This window comes from Garra rufa, chromosome 17, assembly GCF_049309525.1.
Source record: "Garra rufa chromosome 17, GarRuf1.0, whole genome shotgun sequence".
Classification (NCBI taxonomy): domain Eukaryota; kingdom Metazoa; phylum Chordata; class Actinopteri; order Cypriniformes; family Cyprinidae; genus Garra; species Garra rufa.
Window position 1 is genome coordinate 32,147,938 of NC_133377.1, and position 16,380 is coordinate 32,164,317.

At 39.9% G+C, this 16,380-nt stretch overlaps 1 protein-coding gene across 1 annotated transcript in view; it reads left to right on the plus strand.

The window, feature by feature from the left end:
- slc2a3a (solute carrier family 2 member 3a) overlaps nucleotides 1-16,380 on the plus strand; it is a 34,116-nt gene that overhangs the window by 14,796 nt on the left and 2,940 nt on the right. Inside the window, exons 5-10 of the mRNA XM_073821427.1 lie at nucleotides 6,432-6,672; nucleotides 6,981-7,143; nucleotides 13,366-13,553; nucleotides 13,784-13,888; nucleotides 13,970-14,068; nucleotides 14,187-14,390. Of these exons, the coding sequence (XP_073677528.1) occupies nucleotides 6,432-6,672; nucleotides 6,981-7,143; nucleotides 13,366-13,553; nucleotides 13,784-13,888; nucleotides 13,970-14,068; nucleotides 14,187-14,390 (1,000 nt within the window). The remainder of the gene's footprint in view (nucleotides 1-6,431; nucleotides 6,673-6,980; nucleotides 7,144-13,365; nucleotides 13,554-13,783; nucleotides 13,889-13,969; nucleotides 14,069-14,186; nucleotides 14,391-16,380) is intronic.

Sequence of the window (16,380 nt, forward strand, 5' to 3'; positions counted from 1 at the left end):
TAGGGGAGGAACCCTCCCTGAAGGAGGGGAGCAATGCTACACCCCAATCAGGACAGACAGTCCGCAAACTGTTAGTCGACTGATGAAATCCTGGAGCTACTGACCATCATGATAGTGGACGCAGACAGCGGACAGACCCCTAACCCTGATCTACAGGGAGGAACATCCGTCCTTAAAAAGGGCAACGCTCTGAAGGGACCCTTTAGTATAAAGGGGAGCATACTAAACCCAGTCCACATGGATGCCTACTAGGAGGTGGTGCTCAGAAATTACCCTTCCTTAGAAGGGGAGCATACTCTTCCCACCAGGAGCTGTGCTCTAAAATTGGGACCCTTCGCAAAGGAGAGCAATCATGCTCGATTCAGGAAGCCTGAGAGGAGGTAATGACTATTTCTTCCCTTTGGAAAAAAGGGAGAAATTCGCCATACGTCAGTGGCGCTGCTTTGAAGGAGCCTTGAATAAGGTGAGCTGCCAGCAGCCTGAAGAGACTTCTATGTAAGAAGCTCTTGCCTCTAGCAACGTCAAGGGTAGACTTCAAACCCTGATTAGGACAGGGAGGAATGTCCACACTCGCCAGAGGGTGGTGCTCTAATAGGACCCTTTCCGCAGAAAGGGGAGCAGCTAAAGTCATCTCGAGGCCCTGAAAGGGGAGAGCTCCTAGCTAGTCATGAAGCCTGAAGGGGAGCTTATACTCGACCCGGAGGTCAGGCACAGACAGGCTCCTAACCCTGATTAACAGAGAGGAAAACCCGCCTGCCAGGAAGCAGCGCTCAGATTTCACCCTTCTTCAGAAGGGGAGCTTACTTCCTCTGCCAGGAGCAGTGCTCTTAAGTTGAACCCTTCTCAAAGGGGAGCAATCACTCCTGACTCAGGAAGCCTGGTGACAGACTCTACCCAACAAAAGAGGAATCTTGCCATACGACAGTGGTGCTACTGACGAACCTTGAATTAAGGTGAGCTACCGCTGTCGAAAAGACTTCTATGCTCAGAGGTCCTGTCTCTAGCATAACAAGGGTAGGTTCCAAACCCTGAGGACAGGGAGGAATACCAAAACCCGCCAGAGGGTGGTGCTCTGAGAGGACCCTTTCCGCAGAAAGGGGAGCTACCAAAGTCACCTCAAGGCCCTGAGAAGGGAGAGCTCCTGGTTAGTCATGAGGACAGACTCCTAACCCTGAAGGCCAGGGAGGAACGCCCATCCTGACGAGGGGGCGCTCATTGGGGACCCTTTCCTCAGAAAGGGGAGAGCCCAGCTCGTGCGTGCCCATCCAGCCGAGGGGGCGCTCATTAGGGACCCTTTCCTCAGAAAGGGTAGAGCCCAGCTCATGCGTGAGGCCTGAAGAGTGAGAATCAGAAACCCAAGAACAGGAAGGAAAGCCTGGCTCTGTTGGTGAGAATGGTACTCTGAGTAGACCCTTTCCGCAGAAAGGGGAGTTACCAATGTCATCTTAGGCCCAGAGAAGGGGTCAGCTTCTGGAAATCGTGAGGACAGGCTCCTAACCCTGAAGGCCAGGGAGGAACGCCCATCCAGCTGAGGGGGCGCTCATTACGAACCCTTTCCTCGGAAAGGGGAGAGCCCAGCTCGTGTGTGGGGCCTGAAGAATGAGAATCAACCTGAACAGGAAGGACTCCTAACCCAGATGACCGGGAGGAAAACCTGGCTTTATCAGCGAAAGCAGTACTCTGAATAAAACCCTTTCCGCGGAAAAGGGAGTACTACTTAGGTAGAACCGACCCTGCCCTTGGGCTCTGGAGTCCACAGAGAGGGTCTGGAAGAAGGATTCTCAGAAAAGGTCTACAAAGGACAGCGTTAAACATGCCAAGGGCAATCCTAAGAAAGAAACTTAGGGAGCTTACCTTGAAGAGGACATAAGTCCTATGTCTAACATATGCTGTAAGGGTTGTTTACAGCACGGCCTGTGGCGTAGAGAGGATGAACACTGCCGTAACCATAATCTGTAGGATCAGAGGGGGAGCATCCGCTGTAGACTCGTCATATTTTTCTCTGAGAAACAAAAACACAACACACAGGCCTGAGACAGTATGAAGTTCCTTTTCTTTTATTAAAAAGAAAAAATGGATCGTACTCACCCATAAGTGATCTGCATTTAACTCAAACTTAAACAAAAATCCAGACCATCAGAAATGGAGGTTCTTATGGGACATAAGAACCGCTAAGAAGTTATAGGTTCAAGGTAGCGTGCAGGGAGCTTGTGTTGTTGGGGCTCAGACCTGGGCCTTCATGGAATGAAGGACTTAAAGGCAGTGTTCTACCTAGTCCATAGTCACGTAAATCCAGCAAGGCCAATGAGCCTGGGAAAACTAACAGATCAGTGAAAGACCTCTGGTTAGTCCTCCCGAAAGCAGCCCAAACCAACAGAGTGGGCTGTCTACTTAAAACCCTAGCAGGGGAGACAGCACCATCTAGGCAAGAGCTTAAAGTAAAATGCCCAAAACCCCCAAAGGGGAGCATTCAGTAAGCCAACACACAGACATCCTCAGATATCTGTGTGTAGGAAGGACCACCAGAGGCAAAAACTGACCGAAAGTCTCCAGACCCTAAAGGGAGAAGAATTAACACACAGCTAGCCTCAGATAGCTGCAGTTAATAAGACTGTTCTGCCATAATCAAGGCTGAACTAGTCCCGCGGGAGCTACACATACTCCACCCAAGCGCCAAATCGTGCCGCGGTGATGTCATACACTGTCGCAGGCCATTTCATGTAGTTTTTTCATATGCATTCTTCAGACACAAGTCACGCTGCGGCGTTCCCCCTAGGGGACGCGGTGAGCTCAGGAGCATTCATATTGCTTGTATATGTTGCTACACTTTGAGTGAAGTTAACCTGTGGCAAATTCAATTGAATGGGTATGATTTGGAAAGGTACACACATCTTAATAAAAGGTGAAAATGCATATCAGAGCAAAAACAGGTCAAAAACACTGCCTGTAGGGCTCAGAGACAGGTTTGCATCAAGTCACACCTACACCAGCCTCACTTCATTCATTACTCACAACGGCTTATTTCGCTACAAGAGAGTACCGTATGGTCTGGCTTCCGGGCCAAGCTGTTTTCAGAGACTGATGTCGACTGTACTAAAGGGACTTGCAAGTGTTCAGTGCTATTTGGACGACATTGTGTCAGGACAGACACCTGAGGAACATGACAGGAACTTGGACACAACACTTCGGCGTCTGGAAGCAAATGGACTTAAGTTGAACTTGGACAAATGCCACATCAGACAGACAGAGCTGTCATTCTTAGGACACACGATATCAGCTAAGGGACTCCATCCAGATGTATCTCATGTCCAGGCAGTTTCGCATGCACCACCACCAAAGGATATCACTAGCTTGCGTTCTTTCCTTGGGCTCACAGCGTGGTATTCAAAGTTTATACCTGATTATTCTGCGGTGGTTGAGCCTCTCAGAGAGCTGTGTCGAGGATCAGCTTCATTCACCTGGATGCCTGAGGTGCAGACAAGTTTTGAGCGGATGAAAGATCTCATAATTAATAGCCCTGCACTGGCACTCTTTGACCCTGAGCTACACACTATCGTCACAACGGATGCTTCTAATCATGGCCTGGGTGCTGTTTTAACCCAAATGCACACGGATGGGTCTGAAAAGACTGTTGCTTTTGTGTCACGTACATTGACACAAGCAGAATTCAAGTATTCCACAATAGAGAAGGAAGCATTAGGATGTTTGTGGGCAACGGAAAAATGGAGAACTTACCTGTGGGGGCAACGTTTTACATTGCGCACAGACCACAGCCCCCTTACAACACTGCTCACCTCAAAGGGACATGGACGGGCAGGACTTCGGATTGCTCGGTGGTCAGCTAGATTGATGATGTTTGACTATGACATCCAGTACAAACCGGGACGTGAGAATGTTGCAGCTGATTGCTTGTCTCGCTTACTGTAACAGAGCAGTGATCCTGTGCTAGAGGATGATGTGGAGGTGGTGGCACTTACTTCCATATAACCCTTGCGGCCATATCAGCTGATGAATTCAGGGTGGCTGGTGCTGCCTGTCCAATATATTGTGAACTACGTGATCTACTGATGACCAAATGGCCGAAATCTCCTAAAGACCTAGGCCCTGAACTTTTGCCATATTACAGAATCCAACATGAACTTTCTCTCCAAGATGAATGTGTAGTAAGAGGCACACACAGACTTGTAATACCAGAGACCTTGCGTGCGCAGCTCATTGCCTTGGCTCACGATACTCACCAAGGCATAGTTCGGACCAAGCAAAGACTCAGAGAACTGTACTGGTGGCCAGGTATGGATGCCCAAGTTGAGACAGCCATCAAATTGTGCATTACATGTCAATCTCATGAGAAAACAGCAGTTGTCCGCACACCGCCACTCCAGCCTGTACCCCTCCCCAATGGTGTATGGGAGAAACTTGCTATCGACATTGTAGGGCCTTTTGATACGGCTCCAGCAGACTGTCGTTTTGCTGTGACTTTAGTGGACTACTTTAGTAAGTGGTCAGAGATCGCTTTCATGCCTCAGGTAACTTCTTTAGTGGTCATTCAGTTTCTGTCGACGGTTTTCAGCCGAGAAGGTGACCCACAAGAACTTATCTCGGACCACGGCTCTCAATTCATGTCATGTGAGTTTGAGATGTTTCTGCGAAACCGAGGCATTGGGCATCGAACCTCTTCTGTGTACTATCCTCGCGCTAATGGAGAAGTTGAACGGTTTAACCGTACTCTGAAGCACACCTTACTAACTGCTTCCCTGGAGGGCAAGGGATGGAAGGAATTCACAAGGGAATTCTTACAAGTCTACCGCTCTACACCTCATTCGACTACTCAACGTGCACCTGCTGAATTGCTACATGCAAGACAGATGCGTACCAAACTTCACATCTCAGGATCGAGTGAAACATGTGCAGCAAAGATCCAAAACATACACTGATTGCAAACGTGGAGCGAAGGACGTGTCATTCCAACAAGGATCTTTTGTCCGAGTGAAGCGGCCAGGTATTCTACCTAAGTTGAAATCTGCATTTTCCAAACCATTGAAAGTTCTGGGAAACATTGGGCCTTACACTTACAGACTGTCTGATGGACGTACTTGTAATGCTTCACATCTCATGCCTGTCTTGTCTGGACAGGAGGAGAGTGGGATACAGGAGATGGCTAACTTTGATTATGACTGTACAATGCAACCTGTGTCAGTGGCTCGGCCTGAAAGACAGGTTAGGGTGAAACGAGCACCAGTGTGGACTCGGGACTATGTGATGAGCTAACATTGTTCATTGTTGTCACGTAAATTGTATATTACGTGGAAAGGTGATGTTTTATCAGGCATATAGAGTAAAGTGATGTTCTATAGGAAATGTTATGCATTTGTTGAATCAAACGAGATGTTAAAGTCATGTTTGACATGTTGGTAATATTCAGTTGAAACATTGGTACTACTATGCAATGTGTTGTACCTATGAGTGGAAGTATAATTGTTAAAAGAGAGCGAGATGTGGTGTCGCCATCTGTCCTGTGGGTGGCACTATTGGGATGTTTTGAGTAATCGAAGGGGGGTGAAGGAGAACAGTTCGATTAAAGAAAGAGTTCAGAAGTTACATTGTGTCTTTCGTGTGTTTTCCTATTTTCTACGACATAACAATCATGTTTGAAGGAAAGCAGGCACTACTCATCACCTGCAGAGTACCATCCCAAAATTAAAGTGTGCTGGTATCAGCCTCATGCTGTGGGGCTGTTTTCAGCAACAGGGACTGAAGGACTCTTTAGAGTAGAGGAAAAGGTCAATGCACCAAAATTTTGAGATAGCCTTAATGAAAACCCAGCACATTCAGAAGTGGCTAAAAAAAGAGTGGCTAAAGAGTGGCTCAAGAGACAACTCTGTGAATGTTTTTGAATGGCCCAGCCACAGCCTGGGCTTAAACCCTATCAAACATTTGTAGAGAAACCTGAAAATGTGTGTCTACCCCCATCCAACCTGACAGAACAAATGCAGATGTGCAAATGCAGAAGTCGCATCATACCCAAACTTTTTAAACATTTTAAATGCTTTGCAAGGCGCTGTATATTAGACTATAATCTATATTATTATTATTACTTATACATTATTATTTCAGGAGTTCTCAAGAACATTTTACTAGTATTATTAGGTTGCTAAATCTTTCATATGTTAATACATAGTACATAGTAGTATAAATCATTTTAGTCCGACCAAAATAGAATAAATTAAATGAATATGACATGATAAGTATTGACTACATTTTGGATTTCATCCAAGGACAAAAATTATGTCTAAAACAGACCAGGGTGCAGTCTTAACATCTTGTTCTTCTCTTTCTTGCTGTCATTTTTCTCATTTCCTCTATTTGCTGCTGAATTAGTGTTTCTAATTCAATTGAACTCCCTCCCTCCCTGTCTGTTTTTCTTTCCGCAGACGTAAATCTATGATCCTTGTGAATGTCTTGGCTCTGATTGGTGGGGGTCTCATGGGACTGTGCACTCTCTGCTCGTCCTATGAGATGATCATAGCCGGTCGGCTGGTTATTGGTCTGTTCTGTGGCCTTTTCACTGGTCTCACTCCAATGTACATTGGGGAAGTGTCGCCCACTCCCCTCCGCGGGGCCTTCGGGACCCTGCACCAGCTTGGTGTCGTTGTGGGCATTTTAATCGCACAGGTAATGTCACAGCAATGTAGTTTGTTGTCTTTACAGTAGTTTTTGATTTTGGATATGACCAGATGGTTTATAAAAAAAAGTGTAAATCATTTTAAGCGCCTTGTGGCCTCATTATATGTTTGTGCCACAACAAAGCCTTGGGGAAATATCCCCTCTAATTAGTTTTATGTTACATGAAGCTTCTAATTAAATCTGCCAATCCATTTTTAAGTCTGCTAGACTAATTTATGCCATCATAACCTAATCAGTGTTAATTTGATACCTGTAAATGTTCAAGTTTCTTATAAGTCGTATCCTTTTCCATCTAGATTTTTGGTCTGGAATATCTGCTGGGTTCAAATAAGCTTTGGCCAATACTTCTAGCTCTAACCGTTCTACCTGCCATCCTGCAGTGTATACTGCTTCCGTTCTGTCCAGAGAGCCCTCGATACCTGCTCATTAACCTCAATGAGGAAGAACAGGCCCGTAAAGGTAAGAAAGAGATCACAAATGACCTTGGTCTCCACTGAGTTTAGGCTGAAAGAACGTTTATAGTGGTGAAAGCAAACTACAGCAAATATATTGGTTGCATTGCCTTTTGTTTTAGTAGATGAAGCCAAAGCATACACATCAACAGCAAAAAAGCTAAAAATCAGGTGCTTAATATATACAAAAACAAACAAAAATTGGCACAACACAGGCTTCAAAAATGCAAAACAATTGAATTTTGGACTTCACACCATTATTGAAGAGCTATTTGGAGCTATTGGTGTGCTGACTTTTTTTTAAGTTTTGCTTTAATAGCAAATTAAATCCATGATGGGTTTACAAAAGAGGAAGAAAATATCATGAAATTGATTACCTTAGTCGGAAGAGAGAACTCCCTCAGAAAACAGTCACACGTCACCGTTAACCTAACCTAATTTTTTATTTGGTGAACAGCGTTTATCTGTGTGGCAATGAAGTTGTGCCAAAAGCACTTAACCTTATGTTTCCACTTAACATAATTATGCCTTTGAGAGTGCTGATGACAAAATGAGCTAAAACATCTGCTTAAACAGGAGCCCTTTATTAAATAACATACAGTATACAGTTTATCATTTATTGGAGCTGAATAATTAATTTTACAGTAGATCATTGCACACATAAATGCCAGCTAGCACAGATACTGTATGTTTTAAGAATGCTTTTAAAGGGAACCCTGGGTATTAAGACTTGTATGGCTTAATTAGGGCTGGGCGATTTTTTTCGATTAATTCGAATTTTCGTTTTAAGACGATTTAATTTTTTATTAAATCGAGGTATCTCGATTTATATATATATATATATATATATATATATATATATATATATATATATATATATATTAGTGGTGGGCCATTATCGGCGTTAACATGCTGCGTTAACGTGAGACTCTTATCGGGCGATAAAAAAAATATCGCCGTTAATCTATTCTGAAAGTTGGGTTGGGAGCTGGGTCTAAACTACGCAAGCTATGATGACTTTCACCTTGATATTTTAGCGCGGATGATGTATACCTAGTCGAATTGCACTGTAGGGGGCGAGAACGAGTCTTCAACTTCTGTGAAATTACCACATCAAATGAGACGTGCTGACATTGATGCAGTTATGAAGCCGCCTCAGGGCAGGTGCGTTGCTAGACCCTTTTTACTGGGGCACGTGAGTTATAATTTACTTTGATAATCCCGAAATAAAGACATTAACTTATATGCAACAACTGAATTGACGCTTCTAAAAGCAACGCAGTTTAATGGAAGACTATGCACGCAGAAATCCATTCCCGTGCGCGTCTGTGTATTTAACGGCAACACGCACGTCGTGCAGCCTTTTGCGCACAAGTACTTGGTTACACAAGTTTGTATAGGTAATTATGTTGTAAATGCAATTGTCAAGCAGTTTGTGATGCATTTTGGAAACAGGAGATGAGCGCCTGATCTAATGCGCCACCTGGCCCGTTCTCGAAGACTTACTTTTAGTCATTATTTGGGTAGCACACATATTCTGAATGCCTTCAGCAGAATTCAAATTAGCCATTTTAATCTAGATTAATCTAGAATAATTCCAAGATTTAATCTAGATTAATCTAGATTAAAAAAATTAATCTATGCCCACCCTTAATATATATATATATATATATATATATATATATATATATATATATATATGTGTGTGTGTGTGTGTGTGTGTGTGTGTGTGTGTGTGTGTGTGTGTGTGTATATTCAGAACGGAAAACAACGCGTTCTGGTAAAATAACGCGAGTCACCAAGGGGACATGATTAGCTGCTTGCTAGCAAGTTAGCCTGTTACATTACAGTACATACAATTTCACTTACCACATAAACAGAGTAGAGAGATGATTGAAGACAATGGCGAATTATTTGCATATCAGGGCTCTGGAGTGCGGCCTAATTTCTCAATGGTGCGACCCGCCGTTCAAGGGCAAAATGAAACTACTACGTGCGACTATGAAAAAATATTTAGGAGCACCATGTGCGACTGACCCGACCAGCATATTTGTATTTGCGCTGAGTGGAGCTTCAAAGGTTTCTATGTGTTTTGCACATTGACTAATGTATCTCAAGTGTAGAGAGACTGTAAATAAGAGATTGAATGGGCAGTAGCCTTGTTTATTATAATAGAGCTTTGTGAGATTGCGAACTAAGATGAGTGACAGCTTTTAATCATTTTTAAGGGAGTTTGTAAACGAGATATTGATTTATTATAACAGTTAAATAAACAAGAAGTTATTATTAAGTGACTTACATTGTCTGACTATAACACTATTGCCAGATTTTGCTCTGTTTCGTCGTCAGAAGTGGTCTGAAACAAGTCACAGCTGAGCCGCAGCGCATCTCCACTCAAACACAGCGGTGTTTCGTTTATGAATGAACGTGCGTTTTTAAACGAATCTAGTGAAATGATTCAATTTCCCATTCATAAAGAGTCACTTGCTTTATTCTTGAATGAACCATCCGTTCAAACGAATCAAATGAATGAAATGATTCAGTAATTAAATCAGTGTCTTACCACCACCTGCTGGCAGATCGTTTCAGTTTTTTAAATCATTTAGTACAGGGGTTTTCAAACCTGTCCTGGAGCCTCCCCTGCCCTGCACATTTTGCTTGTCTCTCTCATCTAATACACCTGATTCAAATCATCAGCTCATTAGTAGAGACTGCAAGACCTGAATTGGGTGTGCCTAATAAGGGAGACATACAAAATGTGCAGGGCAGGGGAGGCTCCAGGACAGGTTTGAAAACCCCTGATTTAATATTTCTGTGTTCAAAATTGTATATTTTTGTATATGATATAAGTGCAAGAGAAAAGCATGGCAATATATATTTTCCTCCCGTCTCATATTTATTTGTCTTACAAACATTTACTGTGTCTGGTATGATAAGAATGGGGCCTGGTGGAAAGCGATCACTGATGCAGTTGCAATGTATATTGCAAAATATATGGTGCCCATATATATTGTGGAAAAGAAGTAGGGGGGAAAAAATCGATTTAAATCGTAAATCTGATTTTTTGTGAAAAAATCGGGGATTTTATTTTTAGGCCATATCGCCCAGCCCTAGGCTTAATATAACATAAATAATGCCTCTTACTGAAACATGTAGCTGAAAAACCCATATAAGAAGAAATCCACATCGTCTTATATATATTTTTGACTATGGAGGGCCGAGGGCGCCGTTATTTCAATGATGTGAATAGTTGTTTGAGCATCTTGATCAACCAACACAGCAAACTTGGCTCAACCAATGCAGAGTCTTTTTGTCAACCATTGGCAGATGAGAATTATTCAGGAAACCTGTTTGAAAACAATCAATCTTTTTAGTTCTGTTTGGTGAAGCTAGTTGTTAGAGAAATTACACACTTCTGCTTTGAGACAGATAAAGTTTGACAGGTTGACAGGTTTTGTTAATATAACAAATGTGCACTTTCTTAATGTTGCGAGATGTTTTTATTTCGTATAAACAGTATTACTTCATTTCATTTTCTGTTTACTAATAACATCTAAGAAGCAAGCTATTGGAGAATAATTTATACAGTGTTCTGAATTCAAAATTCATATAAATCAGAAGAACAGACATTACCATGTTCTTAGGAGTACTACTGACATGACTCATAAACCTAAATTATGAACTCATTGATATCATTTGCAGTAAATTGCAGTTTTCTCATCCCAGAACCTGAGCCTTTGTCAGACTTCCTAAACTAGCCTGGTAACAAGTGTTTTCTGAAACTGAAAATCAACATTGTACTACTTTGACATTGTAGTTTACGCTTCCTCTTAGAGAAAGCAAAATCTTGAGTCTTTAAGAGTCCCTGGTATTGACAAAAGACCAACAGCAGGTTTTGGCATCTTCTTTGTTCTTTCTTCGTTCATGTTTCTATGTTAATGATGCAATAGCTGCCTTTATCTGCTAGAATACATCTAAATATACCTATATACTGACCTTTGAATAAATAATACATTTGAAGAAACCATAAAGACATTAATTTTATTGTAATTAATGTGATTTATGACAATAATTTGTGACCCTGGACCACAAAACCAGTCATAAGGTTAAATTTTACAAAACTGAGATATACACATCATATGAAAGCTCAATAAATAAGCTTTCTATTGATGTATGGTTTGTTAGGATAGGACAATATTTGGCCGAGATACATCTATTTGAAAATCTGAAATCTAAGGGTGCAAAAAATCTAAATACTGAGAAAATCACCTTTAAAGTTGTCCAAATTAAGTTCTTAACAATGCATATTACTAATCAAAAATTACATTTGGATAGGTTTACAGTAGGAATTTTACAAAAAATCTTCATGGAACATGATCTTTCAGTCATTCTTGAGAGGTGGGACAAAACAGGGTGCAAAATTTAAAAAATAAAACTTTGTACTCAGACAAAAAAAACTACATTTATGTATCTTATATGTACTAAGCTACTGAGCTATGCTTTGATACAACCTCCCAGCTTTTCTCTTTTTTTAAAAAAAAATGTGTTTTTTAACTTGGAATGTGTAATATAATTTCAACTTTATCTTTAACAGCTTTCTAGATGTTTTTAACATTTCAAAACACATTCTCATGTTAGTAGACAGATTACACTTTCACATGTGACCAACAATTCCACAACAAATATAAAATATCATAATGAAATATCATCAAAATATTCATCTGACGGAGGTGACAGAACTGACGGAGTTGACACATCTGACGGTGTTGACCAAAACCTGAATTTGTAGTCATTTTAACTATCAAAAACCTTGACTCAATTAATTACTGTATTAAAACAACCACAACAAACAGTGAGTATGTTATTGTTTATAAAGCTTCTATTCAAGAGTCACATTTAAGTATTTTTATATATTATTGGAACACAAAATCTTACGGTGGTGACATCTGACGGTGTTGACAAATTTGCCATTTCTTTCACAAAACAAATGGAGTTCATGTAGTAGACATTTTGTTTTTTTTTCTGTTGATGCTAGAGGCTAATGGAACCTGCTTCAGGAGAATAAAATGGTTTAAAGATTTCAAATAATTTTCTCAGAAATAGGATGTTTGGTGTTGACATATCATAGTTGTGACACACGAAATATTAACATTAGAATTAAAATATTCTAAAACTATAAAACTTAGCAGAGCCTGTGTGACATTGATGTACTCTGCAGAAGAGGACTGTGGCAAGGGGGTCCTTTTAGAGTGATAGCCCCTGATATTCCCTGATTTTATTACATTTTAAGTAATGTCTGACGGTGTTGACAAAAAGTTAGGACACACCTTCGAAACCTTATTAAACACACATGTCTGACTGAAAAACAACCTTGCTTTAATATGAGATATTATTAAGTGTTGCCTTTGATAAAACAAGGTCTTTTTCATCATTAAAATTTTTTTAATCCATTTTATAGCATATGAATGAATAAACCCTTCTCTGTGGACACACAGTTTTAGATGTAGTGAGAAGACAATAAGTGTCATAGATTTCACATAATAATGAGCAAATGATATTGAAGGGGATAATTGTGTTAAATACATTCTATTATTAATCCCCATAGCATTTACAATTGAAAATATGTTTTATTTTTAAAACTAATATCAGTTATAATTGGTGGACATGTTTTGTCCCATGTCTCAAGAATGACTGCTTTACTTAATTTCCTAATGATTTTTGACATAAAAGAAAAATCAATAATTTTGACCCACACAATCTATTTTTGGCTATTGCTACAAATATACCCCAGCGACTTAAGACTGGTTTTGTGGTCCAGGGTCACATTTTAAGTAGATGCTGCTCTTATTCTTTAGAGTATCCTGAAAAAAATGTATCATGGTTTCCACCAAAGTATTAAGCAGCACAACTGTTTAACTTTGTTAATAATAAGAAATGTTACTTTAGCATCAAATTGGCATATTGAAATCATTTCTGAAAGATCATGTGACAATGAAGACTGGAGTAATGGCTGCTGACAATTCAGCTTTGCCATCACATAAATTACATTTTAAAATACAACAAAGCAGAAGGCAGGTTTTTTTTTTAATTGTAATCATATTTTATGATATTGATATTTACCACCTTTACTGTATTTTTGGTTAAAAAAGTGCAGCCATGATGACCATAAGAGTCTTCTTTCTGTTAAATCTATGGAATGTCACCAAACCTCCATTATTTTGTCCCTCAGCACTGGTGCGTCTCCGTGGTTACGAGGATGTGGGGAAGGACATGCAGGAGATGAAGGAGGAGAGTGCGAAGATGGCCATGGAGAAGAAGGTTACCATCCCAGAACTCTTCCGCATCGCGGCTTACCGCCAGCCTCTGCTCATTGCTGTCATGCTGCAGCTGTCCCAGCAGCTCTCTGGCATCAACGCTGTGAGTGGTATACATTACCCATCATGCACTGTGCACGTTACTGCATACTACCTACTGTTTTGAATCTAAAACAGTATGTATATTGTTTATAATTTACATACTTTATGTACAGTATGCAGTAAATATTTAGATGTGCTATGATACTTGGAATGTGACCAAAGTCAAACTTTCATTATGTTCCAAAATGCAATGTCAGACTGACCATTTTGACTTTTCTTTGTTTCTCTAAGGTTTTCTATTACTCAACTGGTATTTTTGAGTCTGCTGGAGTGACTCAGCCTATTTATGCCACCATTGGAGCTGGAGTAGTTAACACCGTCTTTACTGTAGTATCTGTAAGTATTCAATCATTTGAACTTCTTGAGAAATCTGTGATGTGTTTGACATAATACTTCTATTCTTTCCTTTTCTACCAGCTCTTCTTAGTGGAGAGGGCAGGGCGGAGAACTTTGCACCTTATTGGTTTGGGTGGAATGGCTGTCAGTGCTTTGGCCATGACCATCGCTCTCTTATTGGTGGGTCCTGCTGTCTGTTTTCATTTTGCTGAAGATTCAAAACAGTCACTGACAATATCTGACCATCACAGGAATGCTAATATTGTACCTGTATTTTCTTACCTTTGTCCCTGAGCAGAAGGACATTGAGGCTCTTCGATACCTCAGCATTGCTGCAGTCTTTGCCTTTGTGGCCATGTTTGAGATGGGCCCGGGACCCATTCCCTGGTTCATAGTGGCTGAACTGTTCTCCCAGGGGCCACGTCCTGCCGCCATGGCCGTTGCAGGATGCTCCAACTGGACAGCCAACTTCCTTGTGGGAATCAGCTTCCCTAAACTAGAGGTAAACCATTTTACATTACATTAAAAAAAAACAATACTGTAATTGTAAGTGGTTAAAGTAAATACAGGGGAGTTTAATTTGAAGATAAGGGTAAATTTAACTTAGTTTGTCTTCTGGGAAACATCTAAGTATCTTCTGTAGCCTCTGAAGGACAGTACTAAATAAAAAAATATATACTTAGGCAAAATAAGAAAAATGCACACATCTCCATTCTGTTCTAAAGTTTTCACCCCTTGCTCTTACAGTTTTTTTCAATCGCTAACAAGCGCTTACCCATATTTCAGATACTTTTTCTAAACTCTTAACACAGACTCGCACCTACAAAACACGATTGGCCAAATGGATAATTTTCTTCTCAAAAATACATTTTGTTAAATATATACTAACTCTTCATTTCGAAATAGAATACATCTTTCTCTGCACACACTAACTTTACCAAAACACTGGAAATCTGTCTCAAAATGAAATTATTCTGTCAAAGAATAACACTTGTTTTCACTTCACAAGGTACATGCAGTCAATCAAAGTACACCAGGTTTCAAAATACTGGCTATTGTTAACATTACAAAAACTGCATAGACTTTTATGTTTCAGTTTTACAGGTATTTGCATGCAAAACATGCAATCCACCATTTTGACACTAAATTTCTTGGTTGGGAACTGTCTGTCCACATGTACAGTAATGTTCACATTCAAAAGCATTCCAGTAAAAAGTAAATAAGTTTATCTTTCTGTTTATTACAGGAGGTACAATAGAAACACGGTATGATAGAACAGAAAAAAGTTTTACAGTTTTGCTTATACAGTAAACAAAATATCCATGAAACACACAAAAGCATTCTGAACAACAACAACAACAAAAAAAACAACAAAAAGCCCATTTAAAAAAAAAGGGTGGTGTGTGTGTTTGGGGGGGGGGGGGGGGGGGGGGGGGGGTTAGGCCACATATTTCCAAACAGGGTTGGGGCCATTCAAAAATTGAATTGAGAATGAATGGTAAATTCCAATTCACTTCCTGGATTGGAATTGGATTTGGAATTGGAATGTCGGGAAACAGAATTGAAATCAAATAAATTCCACTAAATTCCACTTGAGTTGCTAAATAAAATAATTTGACTTGATTTGCTACATTAAATATTGATAGTGCATTAAAGTGATAGTACATTAAATATTGTAAATCACATAAACAACAAACATATAAAAGAAATAGAAAGTACTGTATGTTTAGTATGTTAAGCATGATCATTTCACATGCCAAATTTCAGGAAATGATGATAATTCGATGCAATAAAAAGTGAATTAAATACATGAATGAACATGATTTTTTTTGTGAGTTGAGACATATATTATGTGGTAATCATATATTGAATGTATAGTACATCCAGAAACGTATCACCACTGTCATTCAATAATTAATTCATAATGTACAGTTCTTATTTTTATTTACTTGCATTCGATCAACTGTATTTCATACATTACTTGATATTTGTAAAGCATCATAAATAAAGTTCAAATGTATGTCTCTAAATGCAATCACAAATAGATGCTCAGAAACAGCAATAAACGGAACTCAGTGGAATTTCCCTGAATTGAATTCCACTTCCTGTAATTCCAATTCAATTCCAACTCTGTTTCCTGTAATTGTTGTTGAATTACAATTCCAGTTCCATTTCCTTCTTTGAATTGGAATTGTTGAGTTCATTCCTGAATTGACTCCAACCCTGTTTCCAAAACATCACTCCTAAAATTCCTCCTTTTACTGTATAAGTGTAAATGTAATAGAAAAAAATAACCACTGCCTCTGAGTCTAAGCCAGACTGGAATCAGCTGTGGTTGGCCCAATTTACCCAACATAAATCAGCTGTGTGTTAATTATACAATTGTTTGTTTATTATCAGCTGAGATTTATTTTTGATATTGATTGTATATGAGCAATATGAACATATTGTTTTTGAACTGATTTCATTGCAGAAGCAGAGGTTTTTATACT